At 45.0% G+C, this 22862-nt stretch overlaps 1 protein-coding gene across 2 annotated transcripts in view; it reads right to left on the reverse strand.

Annotated features, from left to right (window-relative positions):
* tek (TEK tyrosine kinase, endothelial) overlaps nt 1-22862 on the reverse strand; it is a 111899-nt gene that overhangs the window by 19055 nt on the left and 69982 nt on the right. Inside the window, exons 12-15 of one of the 2 annotated variants that reach the window (XM_038804024.1) lie at nt 17581-17868; nt 16822-17124; nt 4328-4488; nt 2717-2930 (exon numbers count right to left, since the gene is read on the reverse strand). In XM_038804024.1, coding sequence (XP_038659952.1) covers nt 2717-2930; nt 4328-4488; nt 16822-17124; nt 17581-17868 — 966 coding nt within the window. Of the gene's footprint in view, nt 1-2716; nt 2931-4327; nt 4492-16821; nt 17125-17580; nt 17869-22862 lie in introns of both variants that reach the window. The other variant, XM_038804023.1, reaches the window with a different exon arrangement.

The raw sequence follows: 22862 nt of genomic DNA on the forward strand, positions 1-22862 counted from the left end.
GGCTGCAGCAAGATTATTTCCAATAGTACCAGAGGATTTTAACTTTCAATTGTAAGTGCTAAGAATGAACAAATAGCTAAATTTTTGGGACCATTTTATCACTCGCACACAATCAACAACAAATTTACAAGGTGCCTTTAATGTACTAAAATGCCCTCAGATGCTTTACAGGAGCGAATATCAAATAAAATGGACACTGAGCCACATACAGGACAGGCTGGCCAAAAGTCTGATCAAGCAACTAGGAGAGTCTTAAAGGAGGAGAGGCAGAGAGATGGAGAGGTTCAGGACGGGAATTCCAGAGGAATGGCCCAGCAGAAGGCACGGTTGTCAAAGTTGATGCAAAGGAAACTGGAGATGTGCAAGAGGCCAGAATTGGAGCAGGGCAGCGTTCTCAGAGTGTCAGGGGGGCCTTGTAAAGGTCACAGAGGTTTGGGGAGCGGGGGGTGTGCTGTGGCCATGTGAATACAGTGGTGAATGTAAGATGGACGTCGGGAAAAATATTCATTCAACGCCTCTCCTGTCTCTTCTGACTTAAAATCAAATTAGGCTGGAGAGAGAAAACCGTAATAAAGGTGAAATTAATTATGCTGACAGTTAATAGCGAAGAATTTGTGCAAAGCAATGTCCCTGGATTTTGTTATTCGAGAATAACATAGAGGATACCAGCACTTGTAATTATAATGGAATAAATCAGACATCAGAGACTGGATTCTCCGAGCATCCACACCAAAATAACGTCCAACATGGGGGGGCGGAGAATGGCCGTTTACCCGGAAATCAGGACCGGCGTTGCTAAAACGATTCTAAGAATTGCTCGGGAGTCTCTCGCGCGCGATCTACACAGCGCGGGTAGGGGGCCATTGACAGAGCCCCCCCCCCCCACGATTCTCCACACAAAACTTGCCGAGTTCCCGACGGCGTGGTGCTAACCACATATCGGCCGTCGGGAACCTCGGGTGGCGGCTGCGGACTCAGTCAGCGGCCACCCTGGCGGGGGGCGGGGGCATCGATCACCGGGGGGGGGGGGGGGTGGCCTCATGGACGGCCAGGGGAACGATCGAGTGGCACGGACCCGCTGGAGGTCTACATTTTTGATGATGGTCCGCGGTGCAAGTCCGCCATGACGCAGGGAGCCCGATCTCTGGAGAATCCAGCCCCAGGGGTCTGCACATGCACACTTAAATATGCAAATCTGAAGTTGCTGTTTGAACTTCCCTGTTCCTGAAAAAAACTGCTCTACTCATCTCATAGTGTGAAGATGTAATACTTACCCACTGGTTACCCACAAACATACCACAGAATGTTCGGCTGATACATTCAAACGTAAGTCAACTTTGTTCAGAGTGAACATGTTTTAGTTACTTCCACACAAAACCTCTCTGCCCTCGGAAAATTACTTTCATGAGTTTGGAGTCTCATCCTTCAGGTTTTAATTGTTGTTTGAGATTAAGGGTGGGATTTTCCATGCAACTGGCCATGCGGAAGACGGCCCGCCATTGGCCGGCGGCGGACCTTCCGGTTCCACCATTGCCAGCGGGGCTTCCCGCTGAACCTGTGGTGGGGGTGCGTCGTCGGGGGGGGACTGGAAGATACCGCCAGAGTGGACGGCTGGAAAATCCCACCCTAAGTATTTTGTATATCTTTCTCCTTTAACGGTTTCTCTTCATCCTACCTTTCTTTGTCTCGATTTTGATTTCTGGTCATGCTGTAACACTGAATTAATTATTCTGACACTTCAGGATTCGGATTCTGCGTGCATCAGTGAAGATTTTTCAATCTGAATGGTTAAGGGACCTTGCATGCCCTGCTCATACCCGCCACAGGTATCTTGCAGAGGGCACTGGGCACTTACTGGTGCATGGTGACTGCAAATTGGTGCCCAAAAGGCAACACTAAGCCAGGGCAACGAACGGCAAAGGCCATTCCTTCACTGCTGATCACAAATCCTGGGCCAGGAGTTTTAAATCCACCCTCCCCCCTACCTCGCCCCTGCAATGCCTTTTCAGGCCCATTACCCGATTTGAACTGCTTTGTCTCCTCCTCCTTGGAGAGCTAGATAATTGTGGTGCTCCCTCAACCAAATGACTAGGGGCTTTAACCAAATCTCAATGATGCATAAAATATCAAGGAAATGATTCTGGCAACTGACCACTCCCACCAGGGAACAATGGACTCACCTCCCACTCAATGGAAGCAGTCACTTCAAACTAAACATTTTCTTGTATGAAAGATATAAAACTCAACATGTATAGCAAGGGAAGGGGTGAGGTTTGCGTGTTAAAACTGTATTCATAAGCAGTCTGCTAAGGTATGGTGTCGGTGATGTCTATCGTCAACAGATATGAAATAAAGATTGAGACGAAACCTATTTTCTCTGGTGGGGGAGTCCAGGATAAGGCGGGGGGGGGGGGGAAACCTTAAAATCCGAGGCAGTCATTCAGGGGTGATGTCAGGAAACATTTCTTCGAACCCTGGGGGCGCGGAAATCTGGAACTCTCGCCCCTAAAAGGCTGAGAAGGCTGGCGATCAATTGGAAACTTCAACACTGAGGTTGTTAAGTTTTTGTTAGTTAAGGGGATTAAGGTTACTGAGGTAAGGTGGGTAGATGGGATTACAATTTAGAACAGCCATGATCTAAATGAATGGTTGAACAGACTCGATGGGCTGAATGGCCCTCCTGTTTCAATGTCCCTATATAACAAAGGAGTCTTACCTTTCATTCTTTTAATGGCAGCGTTCATCTTGTGCCCATCCTTCTTAATTCGAGCCTTCAAGACTTGTCCAAAATTCCCTTCACCAATAATGTCTTCAAATTTGATATCATCCCACTGGAGTACAGGGTAAACAATTGGCATTCGCAACTGAGGCTTTGGTTTTTTGGTCAAAGTGAGGGTCCCTGAATTAAACTGAATAATAGGTTCCTCCCTCTTCAAAGCAAAAAAATAAAAGCAGGTTAAGTGTCATTCTGTAAGAAAGATCATTTAAAATTATTTAAATTATTGAGTCGGTTGCGGACATGTCGAGTTTCCTGGGTATGGAAAAAATTAAGTTAGCCTTGAGGGGATCTGTGCAGGGGTTCGCCCGGAGGTGGCAACCATTTATTGACTTCTTTGCGGGAGAGTGAGCGTCAGCAGGGGGGTGGGGGGGAGGGGGGGTGGGGGAGAGTAGAGTAGAGTAGGAGGGAAAATATGGCGGGTAGTACCGGTGGGAGAGGAGCGGGCTTGTGCAATATGTTACGGTGGAAGTATTGAAAGTACGTGGATGTTTGCACATTTTTGCCTTTTTTGCTTTCTTTCTGTTGATGTCTGTAACTGTTTATAAAGCCAAAAACTACCTCAATAAAATTGTTTATTAAAAAAAAAATTATTGAGTCGCCATGGGAATTTTCTTTTTGAGCCCGAGATCCAGCTGCCACTTAAATTGGCCCATTTGCCTGGATTAGGGTTTATCTTGACTTCACTGGCGGGCCGCCATTTCCAGGAAGGAGCACCAAGAGGCAAGGCCCAACGGAGCTGCTCTGGGGACAGAGTACAGCAGCAAAAGGGGTGTTGGAAACTCACGTCTTCGCTGATGGGCTCCACTGAGATTGAGGCCTTCAACAGCCGGACACCAGGGCTAACTTGAAGGATGCTACATAGGCCTCACCCTCAATTAATGAAAATGAGGATCTTTCCTGCCGCGTCTTGGGCTCTATCACCACATTCGGCAAGGAGCCCCTGGATGGCGGTGTGGAGAGCCAAGGGGTTTAAGAGAATCCTTTTGGGGAAGGAGAGAAAAGTGGCCAATGGCAATTCTGGTATGGCAGAATGGACTTCTCCATCTACCCTTGCCGACTGATGCTCCCTGATTTTGCATGGCATGGTGGTGTGATTTCAGGAAGCGCTTCTTCACACAAAGCGCAATGGAAATCAGGAACCCCTTTCTCCAAAAATCTGTTGAGGCTGGGAACCAATTGAAAATGTCAACAGTGAGAGGAATACATTTTCGTGGAGTAAGTGGATCAAGGGTCTTGTAACCAAGGTCAGTCGACAGGGTTAAGATACAGCTCAGCCATGATCTAATTGAACAGCAGAACAGGCTTGAAGGGCTGAATGGCCTTCTCATGTTCCTAGAGTGAATGATCAGATCACAAAAACATTTCACTTCAGCGGCCATGGCCGGACACACCTAGTGAACATTAATTGATATTTTAAGTTGAGTCCCAAGAGATATTACTCAGTCCTGTAAAACCCGCAGAACTTTCTTATTGGAAGGGTCTCGATTACATCTCCCTGTAGGAGCAACAGTGATGTCAACCCAGCAATGTTTGGTCTTGTGATCGTACCGAGCTGTTTTGGAACGCTTGCACCATTCTCCGTTGGAAGTTGTTCCTCTTGAAGTGAAGAACAATGCAAAAGGCTAATAGGATAGTCATACAGGTCATCGCTGCTGATCCCAGGATGGCATAGAGCAGCAGCCGCCCCTCTTGCTGGCGTCTGTAGTATTCTGCTGGAAAAAGACGGCATCAATGCTTAGATAGATCTCAGGGACGTTGCACTTTAAGACGACAATTAGATATTCTTACAGCACAGCAGACAATCATCCAGCCCATTTTGGTGGTGCTGGACCTTTAACAGAGCTCTCTAATCAGTGCCACTCACTCTGCTCTTTCTAAATAGTGTGCAAAATTCTTCTTTTCAATTCTTTATCCAATTCCCTTTTGAAAGTTATTGTTGAATCTGCTCCCACCGCCTTTTCTTTTTTTTTAGAAAATATTTTATTGAAGCATTTGTAATTTTCACAATTTAGCATATTGAGATTTCTGAAACAACTCCGCCGGTCGACACACAAAATAACAAACAAACCACGTACCCCACTTCTCCCGCCCTATCCCCAATTACCCGTATACTAAATTCCCTGTCCTTATCTAACATCACCATGCCTCCTGCCCCCCCCCCCCCGCCACACTTTTCCCTTTCCCACCTTACTGCTGACGTTCAGTTTTTGATAAAGAAATCGATGAACGGCTGCCAACTCCGGGCGAATCCCTGTATTGATCCTCTTAGAGTGAACTTGATTTTCTCCAGACTGAGAAAGCCTACCATATCGCTGACCCACACTCCTGATTCCGGGGGCTCCGAGTCCCTCCATCTCAGCAAGATCCGTCTCCGGGCCACCGGGGAGGAGAAGGCCAGGATATCGGCCTCCCTCCCCCCTTTGTCCCCGGATCCTCCGACACCCCAAATATTACTAATTCTGGACTTGGAGTTACCCTACCTTCCAGGACTTCCGACATGATATCTGCAAATCCCTGCCAGAATTCCCTCAGTTTCAGACATGCCCAAAACATATGAACATGGTTGGCCGGGCTACCCCCACACCGCCCACATCTGTCCTCCCACCTCCTCGAAGAACCTACTCATCCGGGCTACCGTTATGTGGGCCCTGTGGACTACCTTGAACTGAATCAAGTTGTGTTTAGCACAGGACGAGGCTGGATTTTCCCCTTTTCAAGCTTTTGCCCCACAGTTCAGTTTCCAGCTCCCCTCCCAGTTCCTCGTCCCACTTCCTCTTTACACATGGGACCCCTTCCCACTCTAACAATTCCCTGTATATGTGCGAAACATTCCCACCTCCAACCCGTTTTTGACAGCACTTTATCCTGTAGTCCCCTTAGTGGGAGGCGAGGAAAGCCTGGGACCTGTCTCTATACAAAGTCGCACACTTGAAGATACCGAAACCCCTTCATACCCGGCAAATCAATCTCCTCCTCTAATGTCTCCAAGGTCGGGAAGCCCTCCTGGATGAATAGATGCCCAAATCTCTCAATCCCTGCCCGCTGTCATACCTTAAAGCCCCCATCCAGCCCCCCCAGTCTCCAGTCTCATATGCTGCCTCCATTGCCCCCACACCCTCAGGGCTGTCACCACCAGAGGACTTGTGGAGTACCGAGCCGGCGAGAATGGCAGGGGCGCCGTTAAGTAAAGCCTCCAGACTCGTACCTTTGCAGGATGCTGCCTCCATCCGCTCCCAGACCGACCCCACCCCCACTACCTGACCATCGATATGTTGGCAGCCCAGTAATAGTTAATAAAGCTCGGGATAGCCAATCCCCGTTTCCCGCGAGCCCGTTTCAGGAGGGTCCTCTTTACTCTCGGGGTTTTACCCGCCCATATAAACCTTGATATCGCCACATTCATACTTCTGAAAAAAGCCTTTGGTACAAAATCGGGAGACACTGAAAAAGAAAAGCCATCTCGGAAGGATAGTCATCTTCACCGTCTGAACCCTCCCTGCCAGCATCAGTGGGAGAATGTCCCATCTACAAAATTCCCTTCTCATTTGATCCATTGCTTTGCCCAAATTTAACTTGTGAAGCTGCCCCCAATCCTTGGCCACTTGAATCACCAGATACCTAAAACTCCTCCCAACCACTTTAAAAGGTAGCTCCTTCAGCCTCCTTTCCTGCCTCCGTGCCCGAATCTCGAACATCTCTCTTATTCCCATAATTAAATTATAGCCGGAAAATCACCCAAATTCTCCTAATACCTCCATGATTTCGGTCATCCCCCCCCCCCCCAACCGGGTCCGTGATATGAAGCAACAAATCATCCACATAGAGAGAGACCCTGTGCTCCACCCCCCGGCCCCCCTCTCGCTATTCCCCTCCAGGTATTGTCTGCCCTCAGAGCCATTGCTAAGGGTTCTATGGTCATGGCAAACAGTAATGGGGAGAGCGGGCATCTCTGCCTTGTCCCCCGACAAAGACTGAAGTATTCTGACCCAACTCGGTTAGTTTTTACATTTGCCACCAGGGCCTGGCACAGTAGCCGGACCCACTCCACAAATCCCTGCCCAAACCCAAACCTGCCTAAAATATCCCATAGATACTCCCACTCCACTCGGTCAAAAGCCTTCTCCGCGTCTATGGCAATTACCACCTCAGCCTCGCACCCCTCCACTGGCATCATAATTACATTAAGAAGCCGTCTAATATTGGATGTCAGGTACTTGCCCTTTACAAATCCCGATGATCCTCCCCAATTATCTCCGGGACACAATCTTCTATTCGAGTGGCCAGGATCTTTGCCAATAATTTGGCATCTACATTCAAAGGGGAGATTGGCCTGTACGATCCACAGCTCTCCGGATCCTTGTCCCGCTTCAGGATGAGAGAAATTGATGCCTGTGATAACATTGGGGGAGTACTCCCAGCTCCTTGGACTTATTGAAAGCCTTAACCAGGAGCGGCCCCAGTAACACAGAGAACTTCTTATAAAATTCCACTGGGAACCCATCAGGTCCCAGGGCTTTACCCGATTGCATCGCCCCCAGTCCCTCTATCACCTCCCCAAGCCCAATCAGGCCCCCCAGGGCCTCCACCAGCTCCTCATTTACCTTCGGGAACTCTAGCCTTCCCAGGAATTGATTCATGCCCTCCTCCCCAACCGGGGATTCTGACTCGTATAGCTGGCTATAAAATTCCCGGAACACTTCATTCACCAACCCCGGGTCCGTCACCGTCTTCCCCTCAAATCCTTTATTTTCCCTATTTCTCTCACTGCCTCCTGTTTCCTCAGCTGATGTGCCAGCATCCTGCTACCTTTCTCCCCATGTTCATATAGAACATAAGAACATAAGAACTAGGAGCAGGAGTAGGCCACCTGACCCCTCGAGCCTGCTCCGCCATTCAATGAGATCATGGCTGATCTTTTGTGGACTCAGCTCCACTTTCCGGCCCGAACACCATAACCTTAATCCCTTTATTCTTCAAAAAACGATCTATCTTTTGCCCCTATATCCATATTGCCCCTTTTACCCTCCTCAGCTGACCCTCTGCCTTTCCTGTGGAAAGGAGCCCAAACTCCATTTGAAGTCTCTGACTCTCCTTCAGGAGCTCCTCATTCGGAGACTCTGAGTATCTCCTGTCCACCTGTAAGATTTCTCCTCCCAACCTGTCCAGCTCCAACCGCTCAGTTTTATCCCTGTGGGCTCGAATCGAAATACATTCCCCTCTAATGACCGCTTTCAGTGCCTCCCGTACCACCCCAGTTGCAGTCTCTCCTGTGTCATTGATCTTTATGTACCCCGGAATGGCCTCTCTCACTCGCTCACAGATCACCTCATCCACTAACAACCCTGTATCTAGTCTCCACTGTGGGTGCTGGGGCATTCCCGTGTCTGGCAGTAGGTCTATCCAATGTGCTGCATGAACTGAGACCACAATTGCTGAGTACGCAGTGTCCTCAACCCCTGCTAACAGTGTTTTATGTAGCACGAAGAAATCTATCCTGGAGTACGCCTTATGTACATGGAAGTAGAATGAATATTCCCTGCTCCTTGGTCTCTCAAATCTCCACGGATCTACCCCTCCCATGAGCTCCATGAACCCCGCAGTTCCTTTGCCATTGCTGATAGCTTCCCCGATCTAGCACTCGACCGACCTAACCTCGGGTCCAGGACTGTATTAAAGTCACCCCCCCCCATGATCAGCCGGTGCAAGTCAAGGTCTGGAACCTTCCCCAGCACCTTCCTGATAAATGCAACATCATCCCAGTTTGGGGCCTATATATTCACCAGCACCACTGCCATTCCCTCTAGCTTCCCACTAACCATAATAAATCTGCCTCCTGGGTCTACCTCTATCCTCCCCACCTCGAATGTCACCCTTTTATTATTCAGGATAGCCACCCCCTTGTTTTAAAGTCCAGTCCTGAATGAAACACTTGCCCGACCCATCCCTTCTTTAATCTAATTTGGTCTCCCAGCTTCAAGTGTGTCGGGGAAGACGGGGGGGGGGGGGGGGGGGGGGGGGGGGCTTTTGCCCCCCCTCCCCTGTCGGTCAACCATGACCTTTCCTAGGCCAGCTCCTACCCCGAGGTATGTTCCAAGCGGATCACACCTCACTTGATCCGCCCCTCGGCGGCGTTCGCCATCTGATCTCCATCTCCAGTCTCCTAACTGTCCCTTACCCATCAGCAGTACCCCTCTCCCACCCCCCTCCCCCCCATTTTGTCTTTCCTCAGCTCTCCCTCCACTTTGCTCCCATGAACCAGCTATCCAGCTAGCTCAGCATCTCCCACCCTCTGGCGTCAAAAAGCCTGCCCCGACTGCCAGATTCTATCATACCGACACAGTAACAACAATCCCAAAAAGCAAACATACCCTCCCCCAATGTGCAGGCAATGAAGCAAACCCCTCCCCCTCTAACCGATTCTTATCAGTCCCATCACCTTCAAACAGAATCCAACACAAAGGAAGAAGCTTCAAGCAGCTTAAGCGAAATTATGCATGCAAGAATCAACCATCCTTCTTGCAGAAACTAAAACACCCCATCGCATCTTAAAAGTTCTTCCCTCTCTCTAGTACATAAAACAATAAATCAAAATCAAATTACACAAAAAGAGATGAAAGAAAAAAAAATTATAACAACAAAACCCTTTTCTTCCCGAACATCGCAACTTAACTCACAGAATTTAAAGACCAAAATTTTAAACAAGACTGTCCCTTCCCCCAAACTCAGACCACCAGTTTGAGTTTAAAAGTCGTTACACCGATTGCCAGGTTCTACTCCTTGCCCTTTCACCCAATCTTATCAGTCACATCACCTTCAAAGAGAATCAGAAACAATAGAAGAAGCTTCAAGCACCTTAATCAAAATTATGCATGCAAGAATCAACCATCTTTGTTACAGAGACTAAATCAAAATCATATTACACAAGACGAGAGAAAAGAAGAGAGAGAAAAACATTTTTTTATTTTTAACATAAAACACCCAAACCCCTTTCTTCCCGAACATCGCAACTTAACTCACAGAATTAAAAGACTGAAATTTTAAACAACGAAAAGCAGAATATAGAACCATGTTTCTCTCCTCCCCGCCACTCCATCCTGTCCCTCAAACTCAGCCCACCACAGTTAGAATTTAAGCCAGATTATTAGGGGCAGCACGGTAGCATGGTGGTTAGCATAAATGCTTCACAGCTCCAGGGTCCCAGGTTCAGTTCCCGGCTGGGTCACTGTCTGTGGGGAGTCTGCACGTCCTCCCCGTGTGTGCGTGGGTTTCCTCCGGGTGCTCCAGTTTCTTCCCACAGTCCAAAGATGTGCGGGTTAGGTGGATTGGCCATGCTAAATTGCCCGTAGTGTCCTAAAAAGTAAGGTTAAGGGGGATGGGGTTGTTGGGTTACGGGTATAGGGTGGATACGTGGGTTTGAGTAGGGTGATCATTGCTCGGCACAACATCGAGGGCCGAAGGGCCTGTTCTGTGCTGTACTGTTCTATGTTCTATTGTCTTTCATGAAAGTAACCACCTCTTCCGGAGAATTAAAGTACAGCTCCCGGTTCTCATTAGGTCACCCAAAGACACGCCAGGTATAACAGTCCGAATTTAATGTCTTTCTCAAACAGGGCCGCCTTCACTTTGCTGAAACTTGCTCTCCTCTTCGCGAGTTCTGGTCCCCAGACTTCGTGCACCCGGACATCTGATTCTTCCCACATGTACCGTATCGTCTGCCTGGCCCACTTCATGATACGCTCCTTGTCAAGGAATCAATGTAGCCTCACCACCATGGCCCTCGGGGGCGCATCACCCTGGGGCTTATGTACAAGCACCCTATGCTCCCGGCCCACCTCCAGCCGCTTGTCAAACACATCGGCCCCGACCATCTCCTGCAACATCTTCCCCACGTACACTCCCGCATCTGATCCCTCCTTCCCCTCTGGCAGCCTGACGATTTGGATATTCTGCCTGCAAGACCGGTTCTCCAAGTCTTCTACTTTATCTAGCAGTCGTTTATGTCTGGCCTGTAGTATGCTAATTTTCAAAGCTAATTTCATTGGACTCCTCTCGTTCAGTCACCAGCTCCTGCAGCTTTAGAATCTCCTGTCCTGGGTCGTCATTTTCTCCTCCACCCAGTCAACCATCTCCTTAATCGAGGCTATCGCCTGGGTTACATCTTCTGTACACTCCTTATGATGCCGGGCGAACTTCTCAACCAGGTACTCGACCCATTGCTCCATTGACCAGTGAGCTGGCGTGGACACGCTTTGTCTCGTTACCATTGAGCTCGATGACCTCTGATTCTTGCTTTCACTCACCTTTTGGTTTCTCCTCCTTCAACTCTTATTTGGACAGGATTCCATAAATTGAGGGTCACCTCCTTTTCCTCTCCCTTCGATCAACTTGTGTTGAGAAATTTTCTGAAAAATCCGGCTTAAGCACCATGAAAAAAAGCACTAAGGGCGTGAGCTGCTGAATGTTGACTCCATGGCTGCCACCAGAAGTCCCCCCCCCCCTTTCAGACAGTGCCTCCCAGATCACAACACCTGATGCGTAAAAACAAATTTCTCCTCCCCCCTGGTCCTTTTGCCAATTGTATTCAATCTGTGTCCTTCCTATCACCAGCCCTCCAGCCACTCCCTCCTTATTTACTATATCAAAATGCTTCATAACTTTGAAAGCCTCTATTAGATCTCTCAGTAGCTGTCTCTGCTCCAAGGAGGAAGCTCCAAGCTTCTCCACTCCCTCCACATAATTGTTCATCCCTGATACCATTCTAGTAAATCTCTCAAAGAAATCGACATTGGGCATAATGAATAAATGTCTAACTTGCAAGCTGTAGGAGAGCATCTAACTGCGGATCATAGCACACTGAAAATAAAGAAAGTCTCTGTGATCCCCGAGGACCAGAAGCTGCTCTCTCCTTTTGAGAGCTGACTGGTGGTGATTTAACCGAGGTTACCGCACCTCAGGCGAGGGGCAAGGTTGAGAAGCTGGGGCCTTCATGAATAATCTAAGCACGTACGGGAATTTCACCCGCACTATCAACCGGGAATCAAACAATATAAAGGGAATTGAGGGAGAGAAATTCATGCAGTGTGTCCAGGAAAATACTTTCAACCAATTAGTGACAAACCCAACAAGAAGAGATGCAATTCCAGACCTAGACTTGGGGAACGAAGAAGGGCGAGTGGGTGAAGTGGCAGCTGGCGTCCGTATCGGGGATAGTGATCACAATTCAGTTAGATTCAGTGTTACTATGGAACAGGACAGGGATAAAGCAGCAGTAACTATTTTGAATTAGAGAAAGGCAGATTTTGCAGAAATGAGAAGGGGCTTGGCTGGGGTGGACTGGCTAGAACAGCTAGAGGGTAAATCAGTGGAAAACCAGTGGGAAGCACTAAAAGGAGAGATCCTAAATGTACAAAGTAGACATGCCCCATGCAGAATAATAGTGGTACTGCCAAATGCCGACCCTCTGGTTGTCTAGAGGTACACAGGGGAAGATCAAAGAGAAAAAGAAAGTGTATCATAGGCACAAACAGACAGACAGATAGCCTCGACAAGTATAGGAAGTGAAGGGGCGAAGTAAAAAAGTAAATAAGGGAATCAAAGAGGGGCCATGAAAAAAAGATTACCAAGTAACGTTAAAGAAAACCCAAAGATGTTTTACCAATATATTAATGGTAAAAGGTTAGTTAAGGAAAAAGTGGGACCTGTCAGAGATGAAGAAGGGAACTTGTGTGTAGATGCAGAGGCTGTGGGAAGGGTTTTAAATTAATATTTTGTCTTGTGTTTACAAAGGAAATGGATGATGCAGATATAGTCGTCCAGGAGGAACACTGCCAGATATTGGATGAGGTAATCATAGAGAGGAAGTACAGAAGAGTTGGAATCCTTGAAAGTTGATTAGTCACCAGGGCCAGATGGATTGTTTCCGAGGCTACTGACGGTGGCCAGGGAGGAGATAGCAGATGCTCTGACGGTGATTTTCCAATCCTTATTAGGTACAGGGGGGGTACCAGAGGACTGGAGAAATGCAAATGTTGTACCATTGTTTAAAAAGGGATCAAAGGAAATGCCAAACAATTATAGGTGAGTTAGCCTTATGTGTGCAAATTAGTAGAATCAATGCTAAGATATAGGATTAACTGTCACATAGAAAGGCATGGTCAGCGATGGTCAACATGTGTTTGTTAAAGGAAAGTCTTGCCTCACAAATTTGATTGAATTCTTTGAGGAAGTGACAAGAAGGTTTGATGAAGATAGTGCAGTGGATGTGGTATACATGGATTTTAGCAAGACGTTTGACAAAATCCCGTATGTCCACATTGGTCAAGAAAGTGAAGGCCCATAGGATACAGGGCAATGTGCAAAACTGGATAAAAAGTTGGCTTTGTAACAGGAAACAAAGGGTAATGGTCGATGGTTGCCCTTGTAAATGGAAAGTTGTTTCAATGGTGTTCCACAGGGCTCAGTGTTGGGACCCTGACTGTGTTATATATTAACGATTTGGACATGAACGTGGGGGGGGGGGCAAATTGGGAAATTTGCAGATGGCACAAAGATTGTCCAAGTGGTGGACAGTATAGACTGAGGATAGCTATAATCTCCAAAGTGATTTAGATGGGTTGGTGGAGTGGGCAATAAAGTGGCAGTTGGATTTGAACACCGAGAAGTGTGAGGTCATGTATTTTGGGAGATCAAACAGTTATAGGGAATACACAATAAATGGGAATATACTAAGAGGGGTCGATGAAGTTAGAGCTCTTAGTGCACAAGTGCACAGGTCCCAAAAGGCAGCAGTTCAAGTAGACAAGGTTGTAAAGAAAGCATATGGAATTGAAGGGAACTGACTATTTCTGATAGGTAAAAGGGTCATTGATGTAGCCATGTTTAATGTAAATGCATTTTTAATGTAAATGGATTTTAAACTGGGTTTCACCATAAAACTTCGAGCGTAATTTAGATTACAAAAACACACAGCTTGCAGGATTTGCAGTGGCAAAGTACAGAATTTGAAATATTTAAAAGCTAGCTAAAGCTTATGCAACATTTTACTGGAAGGTTAAATTGACATTATAAAATATCCATTGATCTAATGAACAGAATTACAAAAGTTATGCAGGTTAAGGTTACCATGACAACATGAATCCACTATTGTTCACAACATAGATAATAGCGCAGTCAGCAGTGAAACCAGTAAAAGCTAGAATTGATTAAAAGTATAAAACACATTTCAACACATAGAAAGTACCCAAAGATGCACCATATCTGCATATATGTTGCACATTGATGATTGACAACTGACCATCCAACCAAATGCATTTGAGACCCATCCAAGCCAATCAGCGCATTGCAGAGGTAGGGACAGATGGAGGCAGACTGGTAACATTCTCTTTAAACATAGAGGTCCGGGCAGACACTTTTCATTCCGGAATCGCTCTATATCTTTTTGCTTAACTATTCGATATCCTTATTTCGTATTTTCATATTTCCATTCTAACTCTTCAAGTCTGAACAAAGAAACCGTTATTGTATTTTGAAAGTTAAGTCTGTTTGTAAACCATTAAGCCAATTACTTCTCTTAAAGTCTTGCTGGGAAGGGCTTTATTGAGAACATTTGATTTGTAACCACAAGAAGATTTCAGTCTCCCAATTATAATCAATAGACACAGTAAACGATTTTTATTTCGCATCCGAGACGTGTAACTTAAAGTCTACTGAGTTTTGATGTGTATACGGACTACACTTAAACCGCATGGTAGATTCCTACAGGAATGCTCTCCTTCATTGGCAGAGGTATAGAATTTAAAAGTAAAGATATACTGAGTTCTCCGATTTTGGCGTGAGAACGGTGGCGTTTGACGCCCAAAAAAATGGCATAAAATGGGCACCGATCCTCCGTTTGATGTGGGAGTGAGCAGCCCAGCAGAGTAGAGCACCCCCGGCTGTAGCTGCCGATACAGGCCGGAGAATTGCCGGGTCCGTGGCTCTGCATGCGCAGGGCGGTGGCCTGCAGCGGCCGTGCTGTGTTACATGGCGGCGGCCGCTTGCGGGTCCGTGAAATAGTGCCCCCCTTTTGGCTGGCTCATGTGCCTCAGACCACCCCCTGACAGTGCCCCCAGCCCCTGCCAAAGTCCCCCCTGCCCGCGGATCGGCCCTCCTCCGAGTGTGGCGGCGCTGGACTGAGTCCACAGCTGCCAGGCTGAGTTCCCGACGGATGGGAGCATGGAAGACCCCAGACTTTCGGGAACCTGGCCAGTCGGGGGCAGAGTATCGGCGGGCGGGCCTCAGGCAATATCCTGAGGCTGTCGCCAAGGCGTGCGCTGCTTTGGAGGGGCCGGTGCATTGCGAAATCGGCGCCACGCCCGATTCAGTCGTGAACGGGGATTCTCCGGCTGATCGCCAAATGCAATTTCACTGTCGGCGACTGGAGAATCCAGCCCATAATGTTAGAACTGTATAAAACACTGATGAGGCCACAACTGGAGTATTATGTGCAATTCTGGACAGCACAAATTGCTCTGGAGGGGGTGAAGAGGAGGTATACAAGAATGTTGCCAGGCGAGAGAAGTATAACTACAAGGAAAGATTGGATAGGTTGGGGTTATTTTCCTTGGAACAAAGAAGGCTGACCGATGACTTAATTGAGGTGGACAAAATAATGAGCGTAAGAGAAAGAGTGGGCAGGATAAAATTGTTTCCCTTGGTGGAGAATTCTAGAACCAGGGGGGTACAGATTAATGATAAGATGTGAGAAGGTGTAGAGGGGAAATGAGGAAGAACCTTTATACGCAGAGGGTAGTGGGAGCCTGGAATTCACTGCCCGAGTTGGTGGTGGAGGCAGAGACACTGAACTCTTAAAAACTACTTAAAAGGTGGATGTGCACCTTAAGTGCTGTACGATACAGGGTTATGGACCGGGTGCAGGAAGGTGGGATTAGAAAGGGCACCTGGGTGTCCGAGGGCTGGCATGTACAAGATGGATCGAATAGCCTCTTTCTGTGCTCTACCTTTTCTATGGTTCTATGTTGGCATCGCTTCACACCACAAAGCAGCCAACTGAGCTAATCGAACCCACATTATACTGGTTGTAAATAGCAATCGAGATATTAAGTCAAGTTTCGGGGATATTAATATCAATTTGTAAATTCCTGCACTGATTTAATAAAGTGATTATTTTTTAACCTAATGGATGAAAGCATTAAACTAACCAATTATCGAGGTCATTATTGTGAATTCTAAAGGATAAACTATAGAGACAAGAAAGTAGGGCTAAAAATGGATTTGCAAAACAAGTGCTATCTGCCAACAATTTCCCAACTTCCTACCAGCACAAGGAACACTCGACAACCCTATCGCAATACAAACATCAAGTAATAATTATTAAGGGCCGCATGGTGGCGCAGTGGTTAGCACTGCTGCCTCACATGCCGAGGACCCGGGATTGATCCTGGCCCAGCGTCACTGTCCGTGTGGAGCTTCCACATTCTCCTTGTGTCTGTGTGGGTCTCACCCCCATAACCCAAAGAGGTGCAGGGTAGGTGGATTGGCCACGCTAAATTGCGCCTTAATTGGAAAAAAATAATACTAATTAAACCATATTGGGGTGATATTGAGTGCACTGACAGAAGCTCTTAGATCTGCTGTCAACCCACAGATGGATGGAACATAATTATATTGTCAACGCATGAAATGATTGTAACCAAGATTTGCTTTGGGAACAGGAATCATTTTGCCTTATTTTATATTATTTCAGAAAGGAGCTCTTGCTCATATTGACAATGGTAAATGTCCTTGTCAGGTCAGTCAGCATGGTTATGGAAAATTGTAACCTAATAGCAAAAGTACCTTTTATTTATTTTCTGTGGGAGGCAGCAATCAAATCCAAGAAATAAAAGCAGAACAAGTTCAGTTAATATTTTATAAACATGAAGTAACACAGACATTTTATGCATGTGTATCAAATAGTCTTTGTAATTTCTTGGGTTTATCTATGACATATATATTGACAAATACATGTTCATAAGTGACACATTTACCACTTAAAGTTGTACCTGCAGATTCTGGCAGTGTATGTAGTTCCATGGTCGGATTAGGATCACTCTTTCCCATGTTATTCTTTGCGTAGATTTCTACCAGGTACGGTGAATTTGCCTCCAGCCCTCGCAGCTGGAATTCTGAAACAAGGTTCTCCCTCACGTTGATTTCTGTCTCCTGCGTGTAATCCTCCACCCCATAGATTTTGTAACGTATGACGATCGATGATATTGAGTTGCCGTCTTCGATTAACCAGGAGATAAAAGCCGAGGAGTCGGATATATTAAAAATCTTGATGTTGGTCGGAGCAGGAGGCTTTTCTGTCAAAATCAATAGGACCTTGGTGTTAACCCCACTGAGTTCAACTCTCAGTCCAGCTTCTGGGAGGAGCCCACATTGACAACAGAACACTGTTAAAGTGGAGGCCAATATCAGCCCTTCTATCCCTCTCTCCCTCATTTTAGTATCCAGTATCCCCTTAAATATATCTATATGGTTCACCTCAACCACTCCCTGTGGGAGTGACTACCACATTCTCACCACTCTCTGGCTAACGAAGTTTCTCCTGAATTCCCGTTTGGATTTATTAGTGCTTATTTTACATGGATGGTCCACATTCCTGGATTCTCCACAAGTGGAAACATTCTTTCTACCTCTATCCCAATCCAAACTCTTCCATAATTTTGAGGAGAGGTCACTCCTCAAGCTCACTCTTTTCTAGAGGACATCGCTGAAGACAAGTTCCGGAAGCAGTCAGTGGGCAGGGAATGACTTACTGTCGCTGTATGTCCACGATGTCACAACGTCACACCATTCTCCCACCGAATTGGTTTGAGCTCGCACCCGACACTGGTACTGCTGTTTAGGCTGCAGGCCCACGATTTCCAGGCTGGATTGATTGCCGGGCACCTCCAGGGTGGTGGGCTTTCCTTTGCTGTCATTGGCTGCTTGGCACTCTACGTGGTAGGCGATCTCCTCCAGGCCCCCAGGGACTGGCTGCCATGTTAGCCGAAGGGAGGTTTGGCTTCTGGGAAGAACTGTAAAACCCAGTGGAGCAGGAAGAGCTGGAACACACGGAAGAGTCTTTTACCACTGATGCAATAGATTTATTAACAATTCTACTGGTCATTACCAAAGATAAAATGCAAATGATTAAAATTAAGAATGCAGTCCCTTTTAATGGGACGGGCTTAAAAACTATTTGCATTTTGTGCTAAACAGGACATAAACATCATTTTAAAATCAGTATAAACACATGTTAAATGCTCAGTGGATAGATAAATAATCAGGAGCATGTTCAGCATTCATCGCTTAATATTGACAATGTGATATATAGGCTCCGCGGGAGATCAAAACGATTTGGACAAACCCTACTACAAACAGGTTTGTAACATCCAAAATTCTGCTGTCCCTGTTTTAACTCACATCCAGCCAACTCATAAGATTTGGAGGGGGAGAAGATATTTCCGCTTGTGGAGCTTTCCGGACACCCGCTCAAATGGGAGTTGAGGCCACAACTAGATCAGCCATGGCCGTATTGAGTGGCAGAGCAGGTTCAAGGGGCTGAATGGCCTCCTCCTAATTCTTCTTTGTGCTTGCACTTAATCATCTTTCACCCATCACCCCATGTTTGCTGACCCAGTGCATCCTACCCCAGCAATGCATTGATTCTAAAGTTCTGCATCAAATTTATTTGATAATGTTCCTGTGAAAAACTTTGGGACTCTTAATCATTTTAAAGGAGGTATTAATACAAGTTGTTGTTAATGTTAAGTGTTCATTCTGGCATTCAAATTAACTGGGACCACAAATGCACAACCCCTTCCATGCACTCCCGATGTAACATTGGCAGAGCTCAATGGGAGGGCTTTAAATAGGTCTGTTAATACCTGCTCCAAATCTTGTCCTGCCATTTCCACAGGGGCCCATAAGACACTGAACCCTTGCCCCCCGGGACAATAAGGGCGTGTTGTGATATATGGGATGATGGGATGGAGGGCAGATGTGCTCAGTAGAAACAGGTGTTACAAACTCACTGATTAGTGAGATTGGATTCCACCTTGTCCCAATCTGGGACCACCTCACTGCCCCAAAGCCCACAAATGATTTTTGACCCCCTTACGAAAGAGTCCAATCCCACCATGGGAAGGGCACTTTTGTAGCCACAGAAATCCCAACCTTCACAGGCACCAGGGCTATATTCTACAACGTTTCAGCAACGATCTCCCATTACCAATCAGCCAACTCGGTTGCACAGGCTGTATTCCAATCTCTGATATTTACAATCAGCAATGTGTTCCCATCTCCAATATTTACAATCAGCAATGTGTTCCCATCTCCGATATTTACAATCAGCAATGTGTTCCCATATCTGATATTTACAATCAGCAATGTGTTCCCATCTCCGATATTTACAATCAGCAATATGTTCCCATCTCTGATATTTACAATCAGCAATGTGTTCCCACCTCCGATATTTACATTCAGCAATGTGTTCCCATCTCTGATATTTACAATCAACAATGTGTTCCCATCTCTGATATTTACATTCAGCAATGTGTTCCCATCTCTGATATTTACAATCAACAATGTGTTCCCATCTCTGATATTTACATTCAGCAATGTGTTCCCATCTCTGATATTTACAATCAACAATGTGTTCCCATCTCTGATATTTACAATCAGCAATGTGTTCCCATCTCTGATATTTACAATCAACAATGTGTTCCCATCTCTGATATTTACAATCAACAATGTGTTCCCATCTCTGATATTTACAATCAACAATGTGTTCCCATCTCTGATATTTACAATCAACAATGTGTTCCCATCTCTGATATTTACAATCAACAATGTGTTCCCATCTCTGATATTTACAATCAGCAATGTGTTCCCATCTCCAATATTTACAATCAACAATGTGTTCCCATCTCTGATATTTACAATCAACAATGTGTTCCCATCTCCAATATTTACAATCAGCAATGTGTTCCCATCTTCAATATTTACAATCAGCAATGTGTTCCCATCTTCAATATTTACAATCAGCAATGTGTTCCCATCTTCAATATTTACAATCAGCAATGTGTTCCCATCTTCAATATTTACATTCAGCAATGTGTTCCCATCTCTGATATTTACAATCAGCAATGTGTTCCCATCTCTGATATTTACAATCAACAATGTGTTCCCATCTCTGATATTTACAATCAGCAATGTGTTCCCATCTCCAATATTTACAATCAACAATGTGTTCCCATCTCTGATATTTACATTCAGCAATGTGTTCCCATCTCTGATATTTACAATCAGCAATGTGTTCCCATCTCCAATATTTACAATCAACAATGTGTTCCCATCTCTGATATTTACAATCAACAATGTGTTCCCATCTCTGATATTTACAATCAGCAATGTGTTCCCATCTCCAATATTTACAATCAGCAATGTGTTCCCATCTCTGATATTTACAATCAACAATGTGTTCCCATCTTCAATATTTACAATCAGCAATGTGCTCCCATCTCCGATATTTACAATCAGCAATGTGTTCCCATCTCTGATATTTACAATCAGCAATGTGTTCCCATCTTCAATATTTACAATCAGCAATGTGTTCCCATCTCTGATATTTACAATCAGCAATGTGTTCCCATCTCTGATATTTACAATCAACAATGTGTTCCCATCTCTGATATTTACAATCAGCAATGTGTTCCCATCTCCAATATTTACAATCAACAATGTGTTCCCATCTCTGATATTTACAATCAGCAATGTGTTCCCATCTCTGATATTTACAATCAGCAATGTGTTCCCATCTCCAATATTTACATTCAGCAATGTGTTCCCATCTCTGATATTTACAATCAGCAATGTGTTCCCATCTCCAATATTTACATTCAGCAATGTGTTCCCATCTCCGATATTTACATTCAGCAATGTGTTCCCATCTCCGATATTTACAATCAACAATGTGTTCCCATCTCCAATATTTACAATCAACAATGTGTTCCCACCTCTGATATTTACAATCAGCAATGTGTTCCCATCTCTGATATTTACAATCAGCAATGTGTTCCCACCTCTGATATTTACAATCAGCAATGTGTTCCCATCTCCGATATTTACAATCAGCAATGTGTTCCCATCTCTGATATTTACAATCAGCAATGTGTTCCCATCTCTGATATTTACAATCAGCAATGTGTTCCCATCTCTGATATTTACAATCAGCAATGTGTTCCCATCTCTGATATTTACAATCAGCAATGTGTTCCCATCTCTGATATTTACAATCAACAATGTGTTCCCACCTCTGATATTTACAATCAGCAATGTGTTCCCATCTCCGATATTTACAATCAGCAATGTGTTCCCATCTCTGATATTTACAATCAACAATGTGTTCCCACCTCTGATATTTACAATCAGCAATGTGTTCCCATCTCCGATATTTACAATCAGCAATGTGTTCCCATCTCTGATATTTACAATCAGCAATGTGTTCCCATCTCTGATATTTACAATCACCAATGTGTTCCCATCTCCAATATTTACAATCAGCAATGTGTTCCCATCTCCAATATTTACAATCAGCAATGTGTTCCCATCTCTGATATTTACAATCAACAATGTGTTCCCATATCTGATATTTACAATCAACAATGTGTTCCCATCTCTGATATTTACAATCAACAATGTGTTCCCATCTCCGATATTTACAATCAGCAATGTGTTCCCATCTCTGATATTTACAATCAACAATGTGTTCCCATCTCCAATATTTACAATCAGCAATGTGTTCCCATCTCTGATATTTACAATCAACAATGTGTTCCCATATCTGATATTTACAATCAACAATGTGTTCCCATCTCTGATATTTACAATCAACAATGTGTTCCCATCTCTGATATTTACAATCAACAATGTGTTCCCATCTCTGATATTTACAATCAGCAATGTGTTCCCATCTCCAATATTTACAATCAACAATGTGTTCCCATCTCTGATATTTACAATCAGCAATGTGTTCCCATCTCTGATATTTACAATCAACAATGTGTTCCCATCTCTGATATTTACAATCAACAATGTGTTCCCATCTCTGATATTTACAATCAGCAATGTGTTCCCATCTCCAATATTTACAATCAACAATGTGTTCCCATCTCTGATATTTACAATCAACAATGTGTTCCCATCTCCAATATTTACAATCAGCAATGTGTTCCCACCTCCGATATCTACAATCAGCAATGTGTTCCCATCTCCAATATTTACAATCAGCAATGTGTTCCCATCTCTGATATTTACAATCAACAATGTGTTCCCATCTCCGATATTTACAATCAACAATGTGTTCCCATCTCCAATATTTACAATCAACAATGTGTTCCCATCTCCGATATTTACAATCAACAATGTGTTCCCATCTCCAATCCAATATTTACAATCAGCAATGTGTTCCCATCTCCGATATGTACAATCAACAATGTGTTCTCATACCTGATATTTACAATCACCAATGTGTTCCCATCTCCAATCCAATATTTACAATCAGCAATGTGTTCCCATCTCTGATATTTACAATCAGCAATGTGTTCCCATCTCTGATATTTACAATCAGCAATGTCTTCCCATCTCTGATATTTACAATCAACAATGTGTTCCCATCTCTGATATTTACAATCAACAATGTGTTCCCATCTACGATATTTACATTCAGCACCGCTGTTCCAGTCAGCAATAAAATTGTTCAAAGAAAAAGTACTTTAAAAAAAAAACAACCTGAGTTCACACAAGAGTAATTCCTGGAGACTCCAACCATGAGGGTTAGCAACCCGACTGGGTAGGATAGAACCTGACATGGACCTTATTGTGTGAGTAATTAACCATCAATTTTAAATGGTGTGACCGTCCCATGACCTGAAACTGGACCTCAGTGTGTGTCAAAGGTCACGGGCATGAATATTATGGTTTGTGGAGTTTGAATCCCATTATGTTCACCGTGTTTCCCTCTCCAGCCCCTGTCCCCAACCCCTTCCTTCCTTTT

This window comes from Scyliorhinus canicula, chromosome 8, assembly GCF_902713615.1.
Source record: "Scyliorhinus canicula chromosome 8, sScyCan1.1, whole genome shotgun sequence".
NCBI lineage: Eukaryota > Metazoa > Chordata > Chondrichthyes > Carcharhiniformes > Scyliorhinidae > Scyliorhinus > Scyliorhinus canicula.